This window comes from Amblyraja radiata, chromosome 9, assembly GCF_010909765.2.
Source record: "Amblyraja radiata isolate CabotCenter1 chromosome 9, sAmbRad1.1.pri, whole genome shotgun sequence".
NCBI lineage: Eukaryota > Metazoa > Chordata > Chondrichthyes > Rajiformes > Rajidae > Amblyraja > Amblyraja radiata.
The window spans coordinates 48,950,795-48,976,210 of record NC_045964.1 but is presented as its reverse complement, the minus strand read 5'-3'; the positions used below and the strand labels follow the sequence as shown (position 1 = coordinate 48,976,210).

At 43.6% G+C, this 25,416-nt stretch overlaps 1 protein-coding gene across 2 annotated transcripts in view; it reads right to left on the bottom strand.

Moving 5' to 3' along the window:
- The window catches only part of mdga2 (MAM domain containing glycosylphosphatidylinositol anchor 2), a 1,081,316-nt gene that overhangs the window by 308,964 nt on the left and 746,936 nt on the right, over positions 1 to 25,416 (bottom strand). For both annotated transcript variants that reach the window (XM_033027338.1, XM_033027337.1), the window contains exon 9: positions 2,423 to 2,692. In XM_033027338.1, the coding sequence (XP_032883229.1) occupies positions 2,423 to 2,692 (270 nt within the window). The remainder of the gene's footprint in view (positions 1 to 2,422; positions 2,693 to 25,416) is intronic.

Here is a 25,416-nt window from a genome sequence, read left to right as displayed (position 1 = left end):
CAGGAATTGGCCACCGGGCCCTTTGACTATTCATCAAGACCTTCACTGATCTCCTACTTCAGCTTTGTTTTCCCACACTCTCTCCCTATATCTCTAGATTCCCTCCATGTCCAGACATCCACCAACTCTGTTCTTGAGAGAGACTGACAGTGGGAAACAGGCCATTGGGCCCACTGACCATCTAGCTACACTGATCCCCTGTTACTCTCCCCATGTGTTCTGAATGCCTTTCCAAAGCCCTCTGGGATATAGAATTCCAAAGGTTCACCACTCTCTGAGCAAAGCCATTTCTCCTCAGCTTAGTCTTACTGGCCTAATCTATATCTGAAAATATGCCTCCAGGTCCAAATATTCCCAGTCAGGAAAATCATTCTTCCTACATTTAGCATGTCAAGCTCTTTACACATTTTGTGTTTCAATGAACTGTAAGTTCTCTTAAGTTCTACCAAACTCCGGAAAATACACTCCCATTCTACAAATCTCAGCATAACCCGCCATCCATGGAACTAGTCTGGTAATACTTTGCTGAACTCCGAAGAAAATGCATCCTTTCTTTGGAAGGAGACTAAAACTATATATAAATACTCCAGCTGCAGTCTTACCAAGACCCTGAACAATTGCAATAAGATTTACTTACTCCTGGAGTCAAATTATCTCGTAATAAAGGTTAACATAGTATTTGTCCTCCTGGATGTCAGTGATCTACATCGGTGAGACCAAGCATAGGCTTGCCGATCATTTCGCCGAACACCTCCGCTCGGTTCGCAATAACCAACCTGATCTCCTGGTGGCTCAGCACTTCAACACCCCCTCCCATTCTGAATCCGACCTTTCTGTCCTGGGCCTCCTCCAAAGCCAGAGTGAGCACCACCGGAGCAGCACCTCATATTCCGCTTGGGCATTTTGCACCCAAGCGGCATAAACATTGACTTCTCCAATTTCCGGTAGCCCTTGCTGTCTCCTCCCCTTCTCAGCTCTCCCTCAGCCCTCGGGCTCCTCCCCTTCCTTTCTCCTTTCTCCTCCCCGCCCCCTCCCACCCCCTCCCCCCCCCCCCCCCCACCCTACATCAGTCTGAAGAAGGATTTTGGCCCAAAACGTTGCCTATTTCCTTCGCTCCATTGATGCTGCTTCACCTGCTGAGTTTCTCCAGCAGTTTTGTCTACCTTCGATTTGCAGTTCCTTCTTAAATGCTTACTTTCAGTGACCGATGTACAAGCACACCCAGGTTTCATTGCACCTCCCCTTTTCCTAATCTGACACCATTCAGATAATAATCTGCCTTCCTGTTCTTGCCACCAAAGTGGATAATCTCACATTTTTCCAGATTGCACTGCATCTGCCATGCCTCTGCCCACTCACCCAAAATATCCAAGTCACCCTGCAGCCTCATAGCGCCCTCATCGCAGCTCTGCCGCCCAGCTTTGTGTCATCCACAAACTTGGAGATGTCACTTTTCATTCCCTCGTCTAAATCGTTAATATATGTTGTAAATAACTGGGGTCCCAGCACCGATCTTTGCGGCACCCCACTAGTCACTGCCTGCCATTCTGACAAGGACCCGTTAATTCCTACTCTTTGCTTCCTGTCTGCCAACCAGTTCTCTATCCATGTCAATACCCTACCCTCAATACCATGTGCTCTAATTTTGCACACTAATCTCTTGTGTGGGACCTTTTTGGTGCATATAAGGTGGTGGTTCCCAGTTTGATCTCCACCTTTTTTTAAATAGTGGGGTCACAGTTGTCATCCTCCAATCCACAGGGACAATTCTAGAATCAATAGAACTTTGGAAAATGATAACCAGAGCACCCACAATATCTAAACCACCTCTCAAAACTGCAACAATAATGATAGGATCCTTTGAATTTATCAGTTTTCCAGTTTACCTTCAATTTAACATTCTCACGAGACTCTTTGATCTTCTAATTTATCTGGTCTTTTTCTGTGAAAACCTCCAACTCCAACAGGCTTTGGTATTTTCATTTTAAAATGAATACTTCCTAAATTCTGTGCAGAAAAGTTATACTCACCAATGATAATGGTAAACCTCGAAAATGTTTACGATGCTATTGCAATAGACACACTGAAGTCTATTTCAATTATCTCTGTCATCTGATACAATAGGTAAAAGGAATTAATATTAATCACTTTTAATGTTCGTTATTAATCTAACATAGTTTACATTTAGGGTTCAGACAATAAAGATCTTTAATCTGCTGCAGTTGAGACCTATATTGATGGTAGTAAAATAAAGCCATGTTCATACAACTAGAAATGAAGCTAATATGTTCCTAGATTAGAAAAATGATTGCAGAAACAAAACCCACAACAGAGTGGATCTCCCCAGCAGAACAGACAACAGCAGATGAGAAATTATTTTTGCTAAATCACAGTAGCAACATGTAAACAATGAGATGGGTACCTGTGACAAGGAAGCTGCACGTGCCAGCACCTGCCTCGTTCATGATGCTGCAGTTGTAAGCTCCATAGTTGTCTTTGGAGAGACGTTCCACTCTGATCTGTGTATAATCTTGGGACTCAAAGCGCCCCGTTAATAAAATCTTATTTCCCAGTTTCCACTCAAAGTTCAGCACACGGGTTGGATACGCTTTCAGCACTCTGCAGGTCATGGTGATACTCCGGTTTTGGCCCTGCCGAATCTCCAGAAACATGGGCTCCACGCTGGGTGGGTCTGCAAAATTGACAAACACACTTGGGTCACTATAAGCTTAAGTCTGCATGGTGAACAAATAATTTGCATAGATATCACATCTTTGTGTTGGAAGGAACTGCAGATGCTGATTTATACCGAAGATAGCCAAAAATTGCTTGAGCAACTCGGCGGGTCACGCAACATCTCTGGAGAAAAGGACTAGGTAACATTGCGGGTCAGAAAAAGTAGGATTCCGACCTGAAACGTCACCTGTTCCTTTTCCCCAGAGGTGCTGCCTGACCCGCTGAGTCGTTCCAGCACTTTGTGTCTATCACTTACCTTTGCTTTCTTTTCCAAACATTATTTAACCAACAGAGACTGCATTCGATATTAAGATTTCATTTAAGATTTGCAATGGAAGTTTCATGGATTAAATGATGAAACAGAAAGAAACATTCATATTTTTTCAGCAGTTTATAACACCTATTGAAAGGGTCTCAAAATGGTTCCAGAAATATTGAGTGAGGCTGTTCAAAGTAACAGCTTCAGGAAGATGCACGCAGATTGGAATATTCAAATCAGTCAGCAACTTCTAGGGAGACGAGATGTGGAACCTGAAGGGATTATACTTCACACTTTTAATTGTTTATTTTTCATGCCCCAGAGGTTGGCAATTATTTGCAAATCATAAATTACTGACTACGGGTGCTGTCTGTACGGAGTTTGTACATTCTCCTCCTGACCGCATGGGTTTGCTTCGGTTTCCTCCCACATTCCAAAGACGTACAGTTTAATTGTAGGTTAATTGGTATAAATGTAAAAAACGTCCCTAATGTGTGCATACGATAATGTTAATGTGCGGCGATCGCTGGTCGGTGCAGACTCGGTGGGCCGAAGAGCCTGTTTCCCCGCTATATCTCAAAACTAAACTAATTACTGGATGATTTGAACAGCTTTGCCATTTACTTTGCAGAAAAAACCTCTCGCCCTTCACCTCGCAATGATTTTCATGAAGTTGTTGCATTTACACATTAATTGCCCATTAGCTTCCCATTAAATGCCTCACAGAAAGTTAAGAATAATGATTAAAAACATATTTATCCTTTTAACAACATGTTACGTTAATGAATACCAATCAAAATTTTGGCATAGAAAGTGAAATATTAAAAATGTGAGGTTTCAATCTTTCAGCCTCTGAACATTGGTAGAAATCTTATATTGTAAATTTATGTTCCCTTCACCTTTTCATTCTATTGTTCTTTTCCTCTCTTAATCTAACTACTTTCCTTTTTAGTTTTTTTTTGGAATCAGATTTGACATTGGACAACTCACTCCCAATTACCCTCCCACTTTATTTCACAATCTTTAAATCTTAATCGTCAAGAAAAAAGTGTTGATCCTGAGGAAGATTGAAACTTTTGTCTTTGCTCCAGTGAAAATCTGTTCTGTGGCCACTGACTCCATCCTTCTATTTGGTTACTGTGAGAGAATAAAATCCAGGATTTACCCACTTCTTGGCCTATTCGTCTCTGAGATGAACTTCTGATCGCATTTCCAATGACTGACCAAAACTATCCACTTCCACCCTACAACATCAGCAAACCCAACCTCCATGACACAGCTCATTTGCTATCAACATTTTGTGTTGATAATATTACTTTCAGCGATGGTTAATCCAACACAATCCTGGCCCATGTCCCTGCTTCTATCATCCCTACTACTGAAACCATGCAATTCTGTCGCTGTGCGTTAAATGTTGCGAAAGGGAAAACGTTGCCAGAACAGAACCAGTGGAGGGCCTGAGCAATAGGGAGAGGTTGAGTAGGACTCAATTCCTTGGAGCGCAGGAGGATGAGGGGTGATCTTTAAAATCATGAGAGGAATGGGTCGGGTAGATGCACAGATTCTCTTGCCCAGAGTAGGGGAATCAAGATTAAGGTGATGGGGGAAAGATTTAATGGGAATCTGAGGGGTAACTTTTTCACACAAAGGATGGTGGGTGTATGGGTATGCTGGAGGAGGTCGTTGATGCAGGTATTAGCGCAACATTTAAGAAACATTTATTTTATTTTTTTAATATTTTTTTTTAATTAGAAGTACAGTAAATTACAGTAGTACACATCACATATATCTTATTACATTTATTGTACCATTTCGTTTTTCGAGCTTTAAAAAAAGGTAGAAATAAAAGAAGTAAGGAAAGTGAGCAAGAATCGTGAAGGTGCAGGAAAGTGTTGAGAGAAGAAAGCCCCTTAGGGAAGAAGTTATAGAAGGAAGTAAAGAAAGAAAATAGACCATAGAAAGAAAAGAAAAAAAAGGAAAAACAATCGCTCTATTATAACACAAAACTCCGCAAAAAAGGATATACCAACCGTGTTTTTTATTTTTTATTTTATACCCCCCGTTACCAGATCCTGGTACCATTTATATTTTAAATTACTATTGTACCTTATGCTTGTAATAGTTCCATAAATGCAGACCACGTCTTTTGGAAGTGGTCTGCTTTGCCTGCTAGGAGGAGTCTCATCTCTTCCAGGTGTAGTGTTTCGAACATGTTTGAAATCCACATTTTTATTGTTGGTATTGGAGCATTTTTCCAAAATTTGAGTATAAGCTTTTTTCCCCATTATTAGCCCGTAATTAAGTAAGTTCTTTTGAAACACGTTTAATTCGGGGTTACCTTCCGATATTCCAAAAATGATCCATTCTGCTTTTGGTACAAGTTTTATTTTAATTAATTTTGTGAAGATTTCAAATATTTTGTTCCAGAATTTTTGGATTTTTATACAAAAAACAAAAGAGTGCGCTATTTAAGAAACATTTAGGCAGGTACATGGATAGCACAGGTTTAGAGGGATATGGGCCAAACGCAGGCTGGTGGGACTAGTGTAGATGGGACATGTTGGCCGATGAGGGCAAGTTGGGCCGAAGGGCCTGTTTCCACGCTGTGTAATGAGATTCTCAGAAATGACCCTCAGTTTAATGTCTCAGCTGAGCAAGTGCTTCTGGCAGTGCAGCACTCCATTACAATGTGGTGCAGTACAGAACACAATCATGAAATGAAAAGTGAACCGTCTGAATCTGCACACCTTCAGCCAATTCTATTGCTTGGAATAAAAATAAGCCCTGATTCAGCTGTATTATTTCATGCATTGAGTCAGTTTGCAGTGGATACAAAATAAATAAATAAAGGCATAGGGAAATTTGTGCATGATATCTGCTGAAAATATAATAACAGTTCTACCACAACGAAATCATTGCCTGAATCGTTAAACCTCAATAATCAAACAGCAGTCGTCAGCTCTTCAATAGGTTTGAGTAGATTGGCCAAAGTAAGGTCACCTTTTTGCTTGTTAATACTGCAATAATAAAATAATCCACTGTAAAACTCATTTTACAAATGATGTTTATGCAGAGTGTGTAATGGGAGAATAAATAATAATTTTTTTCATTGAAATTAGACTTTGCCAATAGTCGTGTGAACCATGCACCATGACTCTGACGATGCTGTTATTTTGGAAGTAAAAGCTGCAATAAATATATTGTGTATAAACAATCAGTGACTTAATGTCCAAGCTAAAAGGTCACAAGCAATTGAAGCCAGGCATGTTATGAATAGATGCAAGTACAATAAGCCTTTTTTTTTGCAATTGTACCATCTTTGATTCCTTTTGAATATAATTGCTAGCATAGAAGAGCCTCAGAATTTCTGACAACTTATTTTGGAATGAAAAGAATTTCTTTCATTATGGAAACAAAATGGTTATCCATTAGATGCTATAGTGTTTCGGTGAAACATCCATTGCTATTTTCTGTGCTGGGTAATAGCATAGAGCTAAAAGTGCTGCATTTTCCCTTGAAATTGATCATTCAAGGGTCACTTGTTAAAGCTGGCCCACTCAGGCTATTTCAATGAAATTACATTACGTGTTTGGATTCAATACCGAAAATGAAATTTCAGAAGCTTTTGTTCCCAATTTCCAACAGTGCAGACAAAATACTGTCTCACTCTCCACATCAACACTACAGCTTGTAATAATTTTATCAATCAAAATCTATTTGTAAGGAGGCATTTCTTTTATAGCCCTAGAAAATGTATTTTCCTACATATCAGTCGAACTCTCAACATGGATTATATGGATGGTAAATGCTTGTGTGGAATGACCAGTTGTGGGAGAACAAGAGTCACATCAAAAGAGGCAAATAGTTAGTCATTTTCAACTCTCTCCTTCCTGAAGAGTTAATAAGATAGCTTTTGCTGGTTCTCATCACACAGAATGCATTTATCCCTCACAGCATTAGGAATATTCTGCCATGGCTCACTTCAATAATCAGAAATAATTCTACATTTTGCAATGATTTCATGCTAGGCCGGCTAAGCGACTGCTCACGATATTTTAAACCCCCTAAGTTAATGTGAACATTAAAACCCAGTCAGTAATTGACATTGCGTGATGGCAGGTCAAACCATGCAGTTCAAACGTCCGACCTCGAGACTAGGCTTGTGACACTAAAACCAATATTTATTGGCAATCATTTACCCATGTCTAATGCTAATGTGGCTTATCTAATGCAGTAAAAAATAGTGAAACACAAACTTTTCCAGCTTCCCGCTTATACAGTAAAATCGGGTGGCCTTGTAAGGCTCGCACTAGCATCCTTCAACCAACTTTTGATTGAATGACTGAAAGATACAATGTGGAAACCAGCTCACTGAATCCATAGCAACAAAATTGATCACTGTTCACACTGGTTCTATGTTCTATGCTTTGAGAGGTTGATTATGGCGCATATCAACTCCTACCTCGACAAAAACCTCGACCCACTGCAGTTCGCTTACCACCACAACAGGTCAACAGTAGATGCAATCTCACTGGCTCTCCACTCCGCTCTGGACCATTTGGACAACAAAAACTCATATGTCAGGCTGTTATTCATGGACTACAGCCCGGCGTTTAATACCATCATCCTTTCCAAGCTGGTTACCAAGCTCTCAGATCTGGGTCTCTGCGCATCCCTCTGCAATTGGATCCTCGACTTCCTCATCCACAGACCACAGTCTGTCCGTTTGGGTGGAAATGTGTCATCCTCGTTAACAATCAGCACGGGAGCTCCTCAAGGCTGCGTGCTCAGCCCCCTGCTGTACTCACTCTAAACGCATGACTGCGTAGCCGGATATAGTGCAAACTCCATCATCAAGTTCGCCGACTATACCACTGTTGTGGGACGAATCACTGATGGTGATGAATCAGGGTATAGAAGCGAGATCGACCGATTGACCAAATGGTGCCAGCACAACAACCTGGCTCTCAACACCAGCAAAACCAAAGAACTGATTGTGGACTTTGGAAGGGGTAGGATAGGGACGCACAATCTCATTTATATCAACGGTGGAAAAGGTCAAGAACTTCAAATTCCTGAGCGTGCATATTTTCGAAGATCTTTCCTGGTCCCAGCACACTGATGCAATCATAAACAAGGCACATCAACGCCTCTACTTCCTGAGAAGATTACGGAGAGTTGGTATGTCAAGGAGGACTCTCTCGAACTTCTACTGGTGCACAGTAGAAAGCATTCTGATTGGTTGCATCGTGGCTTGGTTCGGTAACTTGAACGTCCAGGAGCAGAAAATAATGCAGAAAGTTGTGGCCATTGCCCAGTCCATCATCGGCTCTGACCTCCCCACCATCGAAGGGATCTATCACAGTCGCTGCCTTAAAAAGGCTGCCGACAACATCAAAAACCTACACCATCCTGGTCACACACTCATCCCTCCGTTGTCATCGGGAAGAAGGTACAGGAGCTTGAAATCTGGAACATCCAGGTTCAGGAATAGCTACTTCCCCACAGTCATCATGCTATTAAACCCGCCATCAAACAAAGTCTGAACAATAACAGCCTATTGCACTTTATCTGTTTATTTATTGTGTATATATATATAGACACACTGAACTTTTATCTCCTGTTCTGTATTATGTTGACATATTCTGTTGTGCTGCAGCAAGCAATAATTTAATTGTCCTATCTGGGACACATGACAATAAAACACTCTTGACTTGACTTATCCCAGATTCTCATCCTCCACCTAAATTGCCACGAGGGCAATTAACCTTAAATTTACAGAGGCCAATTAACCTACAAACCTAGACACCTTTTGGATGTAGGAGGAAATCGGAGCGCCCAGAGGAAACCCATGTGCAAACTCCACACAGACAGCAGCCAAGATCAGGATATAACCGGTGGTGTGAGACAACAGCTCTACCAACTGTGTCATTGTATTACCCCTGGCAAGATGTTAAACTGTTGAGCTTCTGGGTTATCAAAGTGAATCCATTACAGGCATCAGGCTTTATAAGGATGTTCAGCACATTCGCCTGATACCTCAGCCACCACCATTCCACACAGGCACCACAAGATGAATGCAGATTATCTGTGAATCAATAAACATTTGTTGTGGAGACCCTCTTGTGTGAAATTATCTGACACTTCTCCCAATATAATAGCAATGACCAATTCAATGTGATTTATTGCCTTTGAGATACTTTGGGACTTTCTGGGGTTGGAAAAGATGCCTTATTAATGAATCATACTATAACATATCACTAAATGCAACTCCACAGATGTGATAGCACTTTAAAAGTTCTCCAATCCCTCCAGGGCGTTGCTCTTCACCAAAAACAGAGCAGCTCTCTCCATTTGAGAACATGTACAATTTGCTTTTGAAAGGCATAACGGAACTTGCTTCACCACCTTTTTTCCCAATTTGTTCCAAGTTGGAACAGCTCACTGTGTAAAGAAATTTCACATACTGGTGCCAGGATTTTGCTACAAACCTTAAATCCAGGTCCTCTGGCAACTAACCCTCTGTTAGTATAAACAACCTACTAACAAAAAATGGATAATGCAGGATGAAGTTTCATAATCTTCCAATTTACTTTTTTGCTTTGAGTACAACCTTAGCCTCTCCAGTCTTTTCACATAACACTGATCCAAGAATCATTTGGGGAAAGCTGGGCTTAAACACTGTGCATACTGACAGATTTGGTCATCTTTAAGACAGCAACAGGGAAAACTGATTTACAAAACACTTTGGTCCAATAAAATGATTGATAACACAGCAGAAAGGTGCAAATAATTAGATTGAGAGATGAAATGAAAGATTAGACTTGGACAAATGTACAAGTTAGAATAGATTTTGAGAAAACTATTAAGGGAAGGGACAAGAAAGAGCAGGTTTGCAGGTGTATTGGCTTCTGTAAATTGTCCCTCGTGTGTAGGATAGAACTAGTGTTTGGGTGATCACTGGTCAGCATGGACTCGGTGCGCAGAAGTCCTGTTTCCACACTGTAACTAAACTAAACCACACCTTGAAGCCTAGCTGAATGAGCACCTTTAGCATTCATTCCCTCCACCGCTGCTATGTGACAGGAGGAATCAGATGGGAAAGACAATTGGCAGATGGAACCTGCCTTTATTTTGGCTTCTATCACCACCGGGTGGCGCCATGATGGCAGCCTCCCCAGCAGCCTGTGTGCCATTTTGACTTTTTTTGTTATATTTAGTGTGTCTTAAATGTATGTTTTAATGTTACTCAGTGTGTTTTATGTGGGGGGTAGGGGGATGTGGAATAGGGTCACTTACCTCGACTTTCATTCACTTAACTCGATGGAGATGTGATCTTTCTCCGTGTCGCATCTCCGTTCCCCGCCATCCCTCCGCGGCCTAACAACTTGGATTGGTGCAGCCTTTCCTGGAGACCGGCCCGGAGCTTCAAGCCGCAAGCGTGGCGCAGACTTACCATCGCTGAGCCGGGCATCCTTTGCCAAGGATCGCTGTGGAAGTGATCTGACCTTGGGGCCTGTGGATTTTAAAACCGTGAAGCCGCGGTCTCCGGTAAGAAGAGGCCGACACGGGAGCTCCATGGAGCGGAGTGTTCCGATCCATCCCGACGCCGGAGTTTCCATCATCCCGACGAGAGGGCTTGAACAGCGGACCGTCAGCAACGGCAGTGTTGAGGGTTCAAAAGCCCCGACCACCACGGGTGAAGAAAGGAGGAAGATGACTGAACTTTATTACCTGCCATCACAGTGAGGAATGTGGATTCCACTGTGGTGGATGTTTATGTTAAATTTATTGTGTATTGTGTTCTTTTTTACTTGTACGGCTATATGGTAACTCAAATATCACTGTACCTTAATTGGTGTATGTGGCAATAATTGGGAACTTGAACTTGAACCAGTGAGAAGGAGACGATGATGGGATGGGAGAGGTGAACAAATACAAGGCGGCAGGCGATTTTTTGTTGGAGAACAGCACAGGGGCTCTGAATGTTTGCGTTTATTTTGGCTTCTATCTTATTGCTTTTTGTTTGTATGCTTTTTACTAAATGCCTTCAGTCTTCCTGAGACAGAGAGATCTTTCAATGCATAGTGCAATTCTCCCCGCAAAAACTGGTGAAATCTCGTAATTATTTATTGGAAATATTCTTTTTACTTTTGGTCAGTGTGTACGACAAATAAACACACACACTGGCCAAATGTTACAAATGGGCTTCTCCTGGCTATTGCCCATGATATGGATATTTGCAGCCACCACTAAGTCCTGAAAAATTTACAACTAAGTTTTGGCACCTGACTGTTGTTTTAATGACAAAAAACAACTTGGTGCTAGCTTTACTTGCACAGACTACATGCCTTTTGCTGATGTTTTCCACAATGATATAGTTCATCTTTCTTTAATAGGCCTTTCTCACGGGGCGACTTGACGCAAGAGGTAACCAGAGTTCATTCTTTTTCATTTTTGAGTGTTCATGTCCCTCAATTGCTGAGCTATTTAAACGTTTGAAAGTTTCACCTCTAAGTAGATAATTAAATAAGACAATCATCACGGTCAATGTGAGACAAAGTCTTTATTCCTATTTGACAATATAAAAAGACGACTTCTTGCACATATTGAGAGAAGGTGCATCACACCAAACAACATTTGTCTAAAAAAGGGCTTCGCAAACATGAAAATGAACAAATGAGGCACGCTAGTTTTTTTTAAACAGATTCTATTCATTAACCTCCGCAACAAGCCTAAACTCAGGCAATAAAAGGGACAATGCAATGTGCTAAATGGCAGGTTTTGCGGACGACCATCTTATAGGAAGCACTTTTCAGAGGACAACACTAGAAAGTGAAACAAAGAGAAGTAAGCAGGATTACAACGGGACATTATTATCAGCTTATTTTCTATGCATGTCTGCTAACATGCAGTAGTGTTCCTGTGGTCGGCTACCCATCAATAGAGCTGTCCTGCCACGGCACACTCCCCAATTGTGAATTGTAGTAAGCGCAGAGATGGCCTCTTTGCTCTTTCCCACTGTATGTGCCCGAGTTACATTTGAAACGCTGCAGTGGGACCATTTCCGCCTTGGTTGCACCACTTCTCCATGTACCTAGTGTTATTCCCCCTGTGTCACTGTCCACTAGGTCACCGTCCTGGATGGCTGTTGCTGATCCTGTAGCTGCACCTCTCATTCAGATCAGGTTGTGCAGAACACATGCTGCATATACTATAGTCTCAACATTCTTGGGCTTCTGCTCCATTGTCTTGAGCAAGCATCTAAATCTGTTTGCCAAGATGCCAAAAGAATTTTCTACAACCCTCCTAGCCCTTGACAGCCTGTAATTGAAGATCCTCTGTTCCCTAGTTAGATTCCTCTGTGGATATGGCTTCATAATCCAGGGCCGTAGTGCAAAGGCTTCGTCAGCAACCATCGCATATGGGATGTCCGGGCTGTCTTCTCCTGGCAGAGGTTCTGGATCAGGCATGCCTGCTGTTCCACCTTCCATTTTCTTTCCAAGCCAGGTTTCTTTCCAAATCCGGCCATCACCAACACTTCCAGGTGTGCCCACATCCACATACAGGAAGTTGTAGTTATGATCAACCACCGCCAAGAGTACAATTGAGTGGAATTTCTTGTAATTGACATAATTTGAGTCACCTCTGGGTGGACAACGAATTGCCACATGCTTGCCATCCAAAGCCCCACATGTGTGAGCAAAGTTCCACCTGTTTTCAAACCCCAGCGCCACTCTCTTCCACGCATCTGGTGTACTGGGGCATTCCATCACTTCAGCTGCATAAAATTTGATGATCGCCTCACAGGTTTCTCGGACAATACCACAGATGGTGTTGGTGGCGACAAGAAAGTTGTAAGATAGACTTTTATAAGAATCGCCTGAGGCCAAGTAGCGGAGGGTGATTGCTATGCGCAACCCTGGTTCCAGTGCCTTTCTCATTACAGTGTCAGTCTTCTTCAGCAGAGGTCCCAAATTATTCTTCAGCTCATTAAAGAGCTCGGGTGGAATTCTGACAAAGTTTGTGAATGCACTTTTATCCTCTTCGCACAGCACATTAAGCAGTTTATCATATTGTCCAAATACAGGTCTCCGTTGAAAGATGTGCTTCACCCAGTGAGACTTCCTCTTAATTCTCTTTTTAATTAATCTCACCCTTCTGCCTTCACGCAAGCGTCCTCGATTCACATAGAGGGCTGCTGCATACAGCGCGTCAATGAAAAACACCACCATCCTGTACTCGAAACTACTTAGTACAGGCATGTCTCCAAATGAGCCAATTCAACCAAGGGAGGATATTTATAGTGTGTGAAAAAAAAAGTGACATCATTTGTGCCACGTGATGATTTATCAACACTTCACAGTTCACAATGTTCATTCAAGATTTAACGGGAAAGCTCGGGAGACGGACAAGTCACTCGCACAAATAACAGAAATGCCGAGAACCCGTGGGAACTCTTTATCTACCCCCCGTTATATCGTGTGATATCGTGCTAGACCACGACCACTTCATCTTGCGTCAAGTCGCCCCGTGAGAAAGGCCTATTACAGTTGAAGTGAAGTGAATCCAGCACTGTGGCAAGGTCAGGGCGGAACCAAGTCAGGGATTGATGATACCCATTACTGTCCAGGGTTTATTTTCTCTTTAAGTGGCTGACCCTTTGGTTGTTTACACTGAAACTAATATAAATCACTTCCTTTGGCATATTTCCTTTATCAAGGGTGAAAAGTTGAACGTTTTTTTAACACTCAAAACATTGACAGGGGAAAAGGTAAACTTATTTGCACCCAATAGCCAGAAACTAATATCCCATTCAATTAAGTAGTAGAAAAGCTGCAAAGTCATTTCAATTTAGCTCTGCTAGAAATTGTATAGACAGAACTGGACTGGACTGCATTCCATTTCAACAGGTACAAGGCTTTCCTTTTTATTTGCAACACATTTTTGCAGGCGATAACTTTGTTTCCCCTATTGACGAAGTCTGCACATCAGGCTTTCCTTGATTAATGGTGAGCTTCTCAGATTCATCCAAACACACGGCTGTGTGTTTATTCAATGTCCTCAATGACTCTCCAGTTGCCAATGTAAAGCATGCGAGCTCAGTCAGTTCTTCGTCATTGATAAGTCCACTGCAGAATATGCAAACTTGTCCATGTGAGGGACACAAGCAACTCACACAAACTGCGCATGTTTGATTCTACAGCTCGTCGCAGGCTGTCTGCAGAACTTTCTAAACTTATGGACCTGTCCCACTTAGGCGATTTTTCAACAGACTGCCGGCGAAAAACCGGCAACTGGAACGGCGACTGTCAGAGTGGAACACACACACAAACACATCGATTCCTTCACCAGCCCGTTATGCAGACGGGGGACAGGGCAAGCGGGGGGAGCGTGTCTAAAAAATTCACATGGTACAAACCATATAACCATATAACCATATAACAATTACAGCACGGAAACAGGCCATCTCGACCCTTCTAGTCCGTGCCGAACACATATTCTCCCCTAGTCCCATATACCTGCGCTCAGACCATAACCCTCCATTCCTTTCCCGTCCATATAACTATCCAATTTATTTTTAAATGATAAAAACGAACCTGCCTCCACCACCTTCCCTGGAAGCTCATTCCACACAGCTTAACTTCTGAGTAAAGAAGTTCCCCCTCATGTTACCCCTAAACTTCTGTCCCTTAATTCTCAAGTCATGTCCCCTTGTTTGAATCTTCCCTACTCTCAGTGGGAAAAGCTTATCCACGTCAACTCTGTCTATCCCTCTCATCATTTTAAAGACCTCTATCAAGTCCCCCCTTAACCTTCTGCGCTCCAAAGAATAAAGCCCTAAAGCGGCCTTTTCACGGGGCGACTTGACGCAAGAGTTAACCGGAGTTTAACATCGTGGGAACCTCGTGCGGCATTCGTGGACCACCGTGGACCACCGTAGCGCTAACGGCAGGTCATCGTGTAACTTGGTCACTCGGGAGAAAATTCAAGAAAGTTTGAATTTCTCCAAGATTGACTTGTACACTTGTGGTTGAGTATTGCAACATTATATGAACGTAGTGGCCAGTGCGATATCCGTAATAACTCTTGCGGGTACCGTGGGAACTCCTGCGAACGGTGAACCCGGAAGCTGGACAGAGGGAACAGAAGGTGAGTAAAAATTATCTTCTGTGGGATTGAATTTAAAAAATAAATAAAAATAAAGATTTGCATCCGCATATGGACATCAACTTATTCATGAGTTATGTTAATGAGATTCAAGAAAATAACTATAATCTTTAAAAGGGACTTTAAAAGGGACTTTACTGAAAGGTTACGCATTTTTATGGTCCGTGAGAAATTTTTCACATGTACTTCTTTGAGAGATACAGGTCGGAGTCCTCGGGTCCAGGGGTCCGGAACGCTACCAATCAATGTTGTACAGAGACCCGTGTAAGGAGTGAACTGTACATGCTGGTTTAAACCGAAGACAGACACAAAAAGCTGGAGTAACTCAGCGAGTCAAGCAGCATCTCTGGAGAAAAAAAGCTGATGTTTCGGGACGAGACACATCTTCAGACTCAATTCCGATTAGGCTGTCTGAAGAAGGGTTCCGGTGTTGGGGGAGTCCAGAACCAGGGTCCCAGTTTTACAGTCTACCGTGGGAACTCTTTAACTCAGTAAAGTAGCCTTTATTGTCATATCAGCGCACAGGCAGCAGTTGACTGTTGCTCTATTCAGTTTCCCAGGGGGTCGGGACGGGACTGGAGTTGGGAGAGAAAGGTGGGGGAGTCGAGGGAGAGGAGGGGGAGACAGATGGGGGTGTCTTCATTTACTGACGGCGGGTGTCTGTCACTGAAACAGGCAGGTGAGATTTCACATCCACCTTGTGTGTGCCTCTCTCTCTCTCTCCCTCCCTCTTACACAGGCTGAGAGACTCTGCCTCTGTGAGTGTACGTCTCTTTCTCCCCCTCTCCCACACACAGTAAGACCGAGGTACTGTGCTCAGTCCATCTGTGTCTCCCACATACACAGTAAAACATGTCTCCAAATGAGCCAATTCAACCAAGGGAGGATATATATAGTGTGTGAAAAAAAAAGTTACATCATGTGTCACGTGTAGTTCACGATGTTCATTCAAGATTTAACGGGAATGCTCGGGAAACGGACAAGTCACTCGCACAAATAGCAGAAATGCCGAGTACCGTGGGAACTCTTTATCTATTGCCGTTATATCGTGCGAGACTCGTGCTGGACCACGACCTCTTCACTCTGGTGACATCTTGCGTCAACTCGCCCCGTGAAAAGGCCGCTTAACTTGTTCAACCTTTCTCTGTAACTTAGTTGCTGAAACCCAGGCAACATTCTCGTAAATCTCCTCTGTACTCTCTCTATTTTGTTTACATCCTTCCTATAATTAGGCGACCAAAATTGTACACCATACTCCAGAATTGGCCTCACCAATGCCTTGTACAATTTTAACATTACATCCCAACTTCTATACTCAATGCTCTGATTTATAAAGGCCAGCACACCAAAAGCTTTCTTTACCACCCTATCTAGAGATTCCACTTTCAGGGAACTGTGCACAGTTATTCCCAGATCCCTTTGTTCACCTGCATTCTTCAATTCCCTACCATTTACCATGTACGTCCTATTTTGATTTGTCTTGCCAAGATGTAGCACCTCACACTTATCAGCATTAAACTCCATCTGCCATCTTTCAGCCCACTCTTCCAACCGGCTTAAATCTCTCTGTAGACTTTGAAAATCTACTTCATTATCCACAAAGCCAAGGTAATACACTCACACCGCGATGAACAGAAAAGTTGGCTCTGTAATTAAAGCACAGTGTACAGTAAGTCCTTTAAAAGAGGGGGGAGAAGGAGTGGAGACAACTTTTAAGAAGCCACAGATACACTGCTGTGAAGCTCGGCCAACATTTAACATTACCGGTCGGTTATCTTTTTTCCTGAAAACTACTGCTAACCTTCTTATTCACAATGAGCCAATGAAATTCACCGGTCAGCACTGGCTACAACCTACGAGAACCTCCGATGTTCGACCTCCTGGAAACCCATTAGGACCTCCTAGTCGCCGTTAATTTTTCAACATGTTGAAAAATTTGCGGCGAACATAATAAGGCCGCGACTAGTTCCCAGAATGCGGGAACTCCTCGCGACCATGAAGGCGACTCCCCGGCAACTACCCATGAACATGTCGCGACCATGTGGCAACTACATAATCTCCTGCAGTCACCTAAAAGGTCGCCTAAGTGGGACAGGCCCAATAGGGTTGTGGCCCAGAAAGCAGAAGCCATATTACACCATCTTTAAAGTGATAAGAGACAAAATGATAAAGGTCGCACCTTGGTTTAGGAACAGCTCTAATAAATTGCAGAATTGTAGATGTAACCCAGTCCATCACACAAACCACTGATTCCATCTACATTTACTGTTGCTTCGGAAAAGCAGCCAACATAATCAAAGGTTTGTCTCATCCTGGTCATCATTCTTCTCCCTGCTCCTGTCAGACAAAAGATACACAGGCCTGATAACACACGCAACGACATTCAGGAACAGCTCTTTCCTTCTGCTATCAGGCATTCTGAACATTCCTTCCATTAGCTAAGGTATTGTACAATTCACCTCTACCCTAATGCGGACATTGGACTTTGTCTGGAACTGATGCGGTACAATGCTGAGAACTATATTCTGCACTTTGTATTTTCCGCTTTGATCTACCTATTGTACGAGCTTGATGTGATTGTATTTAGGTATAATATTATCCGATCTCATCAGATAGCATGTTAAACAAAGTTTTTCACTGAATCTTAGTACGTGACAATAATAGACCTAAACCTAAAGAGCTTTGCTCACAACCAGTAATGCATAAATTACAACATCAATCTTCCAATATAACCTTTTCAATCTCCATTGTCATCCTGGACATGAACTATATGAATATATAAGAAGCACTACATAAGACCTTCTGTGTGTCCAGTCCAGTCCATCCAGAGGAAGGTTAATTCTGAGATTCTGATCATGGGTCAGCAATATTAATGATAGCATGAGAGCACGCTTCAAAAAATTCCACTTGATGTTGCCCAGCTGTTCCTTTAGAGGTAAGCCATTGTAAATCCTGCAAAAAATGTGCAGTATTTGCAAATATAATTTGCACCCATCAATCAATCAATCAATCAGATTTATTCATCACATACACAATAAAGTGCAGTGAAATGAACTTACCAGCAGCGGTACAATCAAAAAGAACACACAATACACAATACAAATGTAACACAAACATCCACCACAGCATTCTTCACTGTGGTGGAAGGCACAAGATACAGTCAGTCCTCCCCCATTGTTCCCCCGTGGTCGGGGCCATAAACCTCCTCAGTCGCAGCTGCGGGCGGCCTGATGTACAGGCCCTCTCGTCTGACGGCTACAGGCTGTAACAGTCCACGGGCCAGTGATCAGAGCACTACCTTCTGGCAACCCCGGCATGGGTTCGCCTCGCTCCGCGATGAAAAAAGTCCACGCTGCGCCCGCTCCTGAAGCTCCGGGCCCGACTCTGGAAAAGGCCGCAACAATCCATGGTGTTAGGCCACGAGGGAGGCGACATGGAAAAAGTTGCCTCTCTGTGGAGGAGGTGGCCGAAAGCGGTTCCCCTCTTTCCCTTTTCACCACCCCCCACACAAGACACACCAAGAGACATTAAAACACACATTTGGACATACTAAAAAAACAAAAAAAGTAGAAATGACGAACACGCTGCTGGCAGGGCAGCCGTCTTGCAGCGTCCCCACCGAAAGCCCATGTTTTCAGAACCAGGATAGGACCAACAGCCACTAATTTTTACCATATTACAGAAATTCCTTTTATCCCATCCATTGCTCTCCCCACAATCTGCAAACACGACATTTCTCTCTTACTCGGTTATGAAAGATATCAAATCTGAATCGTTAAATGTTTCTCTTTCCACAGATGTTGCCTGACCTACTGAGTTCTCCCTATAATTTTCTGTTTCTGCCTTAGGGACCAGACCTTAAAAACATTGCAGGCCCTAATTTCAGCTTTGGAAGAAGTCTATGCATCATTGGGCATCCACGATTATGTTTTTACTATTGACCTGAATCTAAACAAATTGAGCAAGTGGCGGCGCTGTGGTACAGCTGCGGCTCGCCTGCAGTCTGTCTGTTTTTACTTTTTGTGGTTTTTTTTGTCTAGTTTAGTAATTTTTTTGGTTATTAGGTGGTGTTATGTGTGTGGGGGGAGGGTGAAACAGAGCTTTCTGTCTCTCCCTTCGGGGGAATGCGACTTTTTTGTCGTATCCCCCTTCTCTTCCCCCGTCTGCGCTGAGGCCTAATGGCGGAGCTGGCGGCCTCCAACCTGCGACCGACCTCGAGTGTCCGGAGGTAGAGCCAGCCAGGACTCACCAACGCGAGCTGGCCGTCTTCGAGCTGTGGCGACGTCCAGGCAGCGGCACGATTCGGTGCTTCGGTGAGGGCGGACGGCGTGGGGCTGAGACACTCCTGTGTGAGCGGCACGGCTACTGGCTGGAAGGCGCTCCCGTGTGAGCGGCCTGGGTCCCGGCTGGAAGGCGCTCCCATGTGAGCAGCCCGGTGCGGGGCTGAGACGCTGCCGTGTGGGTGGCCTGGCTATCGGCTGGAAGGCGCTCCGGTGAGGGCGGACCGGCTCCCGGCTGGAAGGTGCTCCCGTGGGGGCAGCCCGGTGCGGGGCTGAGACGCTGCCTTGTGGGCGGCCCGGTGCGGGGCGGTGACGGTGCTCCGGCGGCTGAGGCGGCAGCGACCTGGATCCGGGGCTCGGCCGCGGGCCAGTGGAGGACAATGTCGGGAGCTCGCAGGTCGGTGCCTGTTTTCCGGAGCACCCGTTGCAACAACTGCGTCCGCTGGGCTGGAGGGCGGCAGCTTCGACCACCCCCGGGCCGCGGAGCTTGAACCGCGGGACTGATACCATCGCCCGGTGGGGTATCGCCTCGGCGCAGAGGGAGAAGAGGAGGGAAGAGACAGTAACTCTAAGACTTTTGCCTCCATCACAGTGAGGAGGTGTTTGGTGAACTCACTGTGGTGGATGTTAATTTGTGTTTTGTTATTATTACATGTATGGCTGCAGGCAACAGCATTTCGTTCAGACCGAAAGGTCTGAATGACAAATAAAGGATTCAATTCAATTCAATTCAAGTGGCATTGCAGTGCCAAATGTGAAACTGCTGTGATCATTTACCGGCTCCCTCCAGAATCACCTTAAAATGTGCCAATGTGCCATGTTTCCAGGCAAACTAAGACTCTGGAACGCCTGACCACATTTCATAGAAACATAGAAAATAGGTGGAATAGGCCGTTCGGCTGAGCCAGAACCGCCATACAATATGATCATGGTTGATCATCCAAAATCAGTACCCTGTTCTGGCTTTTTCCTCATATCCCTTGATTCCCTTAGCCCTAAGAAAAAAATCTAACTCTCTCTTCATCTCCAAGGCAGTGGCTGGTGTGATGCCAGCATCTAGTGAGGACCCCCAAGCAGGTGAGAAGCAGGAGAGATCTCCCAGGCGCTCTTCCCAAATCCTTAGCAAGTGTGAAGATGATTTACCCAAAGGTTAATTGCTGGCTAATGATGCTAAACAGACACATTAGCACATTGTACGCTGCCTCTAAAATCCAATCAAATTTAGGTGACATGACTATGTACAGCAGATAGCACTCTCAACTGTGAATGAATTTTTATGCAGTCATGTTTTAGTGTTCATGAATTTCCCTGCAAGTCTCAGTTATCTTTAAACTGCTGTAATTATACTGAAAATTTAATTGGTAGAAGATAATTTTTAAGATGTATCGGCAGCACAGTGGCACAGCATTAGAGTTGCTGCCTTACAGCGGCAGAGACCTGGGTTCGATCCTTACTACAATGGCCGTCTGAATGGAGTTTGCACGTTTTCCCTGTTACCGCGTGGGTTTTCTCCGGATGCTCTGGTTTCATCCTACACTCCAAAGACATACAGGTTTGTAGGTTAATTGGCTTCTGTAAATTGTAAATTTGTCCTGAGTGTGTTTGATAGTGCTAGTGTACGGGGTTATTGCTTGTCGGTGCGGACCCGATGGGCCGAAGGTCCTATTTCCATGCTGTATTGCTAAAGTCTAAAGTCTAATGAATATGTAAAAATAGTTACAATGAAAAATCTTTCAACTGTCATGGAAGCAACTGTGCAGGAGTGAGTTTTACTGGCAAGTAATGTTTTTCCTTGTGTTCAGCATCAGAAAACACAGTTGAATTTCTCCCTCATTATCTCCTGACTGTAAAATTTGCACAGGAATGCGTTGTAGGATTTATCAGGAGATCTGCAGATGTCTGTACATTTTGTGGGAGGTCAGGGAACAAAAAGAGTGATGAGAAAACAACTTATCTCGTGTTTGCAAGCTCTGCCAGATCCCGGTTGCACATTCTTGTTCATAATAAGCATACCCGGGGCACCTGCAGATATACCAGAATCATTAAGCCCACCAAATAAGTTGAAATCACTGTTGATGCAGCTGAAGTCTATGACCTGAAAGCTCTCAGGGTCAGTGAAATGTAAAGGTTCCATGGTTTGTTTACAGCTATATTCTCATTCCCTCATACGCTGTGCTGCAGCCTAATTTCCCACTGGTTTACACCAGCTCTTGTACTGATACCATTTGGCCAGGGGATGCCAATGTCCCTTGATCCGTCATTAGTTGTCATCATTGCTCCTGAATGTGATCTTCCGTCACCACATAATGTACAACAATGGTGTCACTTCCCAGTAACAAGCTGTAGGATTTCACCTTCTCAGAAATATTAATCCCTCCGTGAAGAAGGCTATTATACATAAGTTGTTTGGAAGAGTGTAGCTAGTGACGATCTAGGATTGGCACATGAAGAAAAATTAAATTCACAACACTGACCCCACGGAATGCATTACTTTAAAAAAAAAATCAAATACTTGGAATGATTGCATGGCTGTGGCCTGAATTAGGAAGCTGTAAGCGTATTATGTGAATCATTTGGAGGCTGTAGCCTTATTTCAGGATTGATCAGGCTGCTCTAATCTCATCTCAAGATTTAGATGTTTAACATGACTGCTTATTGTTTGGTGCTTGCATTTTCCTCATAATCCTCTGCGCCACTTGATGAGATCGCTGCCTGGTAATCATCCCCAAGTTATCATTATTTTCTGCATTTCGTCTGATCGAGTGCGACTGTGCCAAGCTCATTGAGATTTTCCTCAGGCTGTCTGCTGTTGGGACTGAACTGCCGGCTGACCATTAAAATCAGCAGGGAAAATCAGCGCTCCAGAATGTGAGCAGCCAGCTCCCTGGTCCAACATCCCAAAGCAACGCGTGAGCAGAAAGAGTAATTACCAAGCTCTACCACAGGGTAAAAATACACAACGAAAGCCAAGAAGTCATCAGGCAGGAAAACAGTGTATGGTTCTGTCCATGAAGTACCTCGGGGGACTTTCGAACCAGACATGTGCACGGCGATGAAGCATCCCTGACCAATCATTGTGGCACGAGTCAATGAATGATCCAGATGATTAGAACAGCTTCGAGTCCGTGCCAGTAAAAATCCCATTGTTCCTGATGCCAGTCACCTGTGGCAGTTTGTCATGTCAATAAACTTGTAATTAACCTCAGCCTAGTTTAATAATTCTGAAAGTAGAACCCACCAGAAGAAGTCGAGGGGGATGTCGCGAAAATCACTCCGCTAAGATTTCATTACTTATTTAGTACATCTATATTTACTGCCATTTTTGATACATGAGGACATTTAATGAGTTTTGCAACTGATATTAAACAGGGACTTGATGGTTGCCAAAGATTAAGAGAACAGCATAAGGCAACTGAGCATTTACACTCTGCCAGTAGCCTATCTAAAACTTGTCAAAAATGACCGATGGCTCAAATTTCAGTTTGTACCTTTAATTGCCAGGAAAATAAAAATCCGTATGTACATCTTTTTAACTCATTCAAGAATAGAAATACAAAAAAATTCAGCCATAAAGTAAAAGGAAGAGGAGAGAAAAATTGCAAAACATAAATGGAAGAAATGAGACGCTGAAATTAAGTACTTACATTTTACATAAATGTCTAACATTTATTCAATAGTTGAAATATTGCTGCTAGTTTTTTTCTAATTATGTTTTTGCACTTTGTTTTTTTTAGTCTTCTTCAGAAAATTTCAAGTGTAATTTATGTATAATTTATGTTTTATGGATATGTCTGAGTTAATGTGCCTGTGATGCTGATGCAAGCAAAATGTTCATTATATCTGTACCTCACTGTACTTGTTGCATGTGACAATAAACTCAACTTGACTTGACTTAAAATTATGACAACTATTGCACAGTATTGTTACTAAATGAGCAGCTTAAAAAAAGTTAATATGTGCTTGAAAAAAACCCCCACAAATACTTGGATTACCTTTCCCTCAGACCACAGTACGTGCGCCTACAGAACAATGTCTCAAGCACCATCTTGAGCAGCACAGGGGCTCCACAAGGAACTGTGCTGGCTCCATTCCTGTTTACCATCTACACCGCGGATCTCCAATATAACACCAACAGCTGCTTTTTGCAGAAATATTCGGATGACACAGCTGTTGTCGGCCTCATCAAAGGGGGCAATGAGGAGGGGTATAGAGACATAATAAGCAACTTTGTGGAGTGGAGTGCACACAATAACCTCCATCTTAACACCACAAAAACTAAGGAGATAGTTGTGGACTTCAGGAGGGGGAGGAGGAGGACTCAACCAACACCAATCACCATTAAGGGCACTGAGGTGGAGGTGGTCGCTAACCACAGGTACCTTGGTGTGCAGCTTGACAGTGAGCTGGACTGGAAGGGTCATATGGAGGCGGTGTACAGGAAGGGACAAAGTCGACTGTATTTTTTTAAGGAGGCTGAGGTCATTTAACATCTGCCAACCCCTGCTGTGCAGTGTCTACCATTCAGTGGTGGCCAGTGCTCTGTTTTTTGCTGTGGAGATGGCGCCCGCATAGCGGACAAAAACAGACTGGACAAGCTGATCAGGAAGGCCGGCTCAGTGGTCGGGGCTGAGCAACGAACGGTCCAGCAGGTGGCAGAGGCCAGAACTCTGACCAAACTGGGTTCAATAATGACCAACCGCACTCACCCACTCCATGCCCTGAAGGTGATCAAGAGTAGCATCTTCAGTCAGAGACTGATTGCACCAATGTGCAAAACTGAGAGACATAGGAAGTCTTGTATACCAGCTGCTATAAGGTTATATAATGCGCATAAATAACTGCACTTTTTTTTTCATTCATTGTATTTTAACTTGTATTTTAACGTATTTTAACTTGTTAAGTATGGAAGCTATTTGAGGAAATGTGTGGTGTTATGTCTGTCTTGAAGCTGTCGTGGCACTGTAATTTCCTGTAAAGGATTATTAAAGGTATAATCAATCAATCAATCAATCAATCAATAACTCAGCGGGTCAGGCAGCATCTTAGTGGAACATGGATATGTGACATTTAGGGTCGCGGGGTTGGAACGACCCGGAGTGGGGCCGTACATCGCCCGGCGCGGATTTAATGGCCGCGGGACATTCAAGCGCCCGTCGGGGGCTCCAACTTTGTGACTTTTGGGCCTGGAGCGGGGCCGTACATCGCCCGGCGTGGCCTAAAATGGCCGTGGGACTTACCATCGCCCGCCTGGGGCTTCGACATCGGGAGAGAAATGGTGCAGGGGAGAGAAAAGACTTTGCCTTCCATCACAGTGAGGAGGAGATTCACTGTTTGTGTAAAATTGAATTGTTTGTATTTCTTGTAGGAATTGTCTTTGTTTGTATGGCTGTGGAAACGGAGTTTCGTTTGAGCCTCACTGCGGTTCAAATGACATGTAATAAATATTGTATATTGTATGGTATTGTATTCTTCAGGCTGATTTGGAGGGGGGAAAGCTGGAAGAGAGGAGGAGCAGGACAAAGCATGGCAAGTGATGTGGATACAGGTGAGGGGAGGGGATGTATGATTGGCTGATGATTGGACAAAGGCCAGAGATGAAAAGACAAAAGGTGTGAGATAGGGATAGAGGAAAATAGTAAATCTAGAAGAAGGAGTGGAGATGGAGGTGGAGATGGAGGTGGAGGGAGAAACGGGTGCATGTCCAGGTGGGGTACAGGGAAGGGAAGGGAGGGGGTGGGGGGGGGGGGGGGGGTAAAGGAGGCGTGGGGAGAAAAATAAGAAAAAGGGAGAGAGTTGGGTTTGGTTAATCACCTAAAATTGGATAATTCAATGCCCTACCATTGGGTTCTGTGCTGCCCAATGGAGTAGGAGGTGTGTTACCTCACTGTAAAAGACTCAGGACAGAAAGGTCAGTATGGTAATGGGAGGAGGAGTTAAAATGGTTCGCAACCGTGAGATACGGTAGTCCTT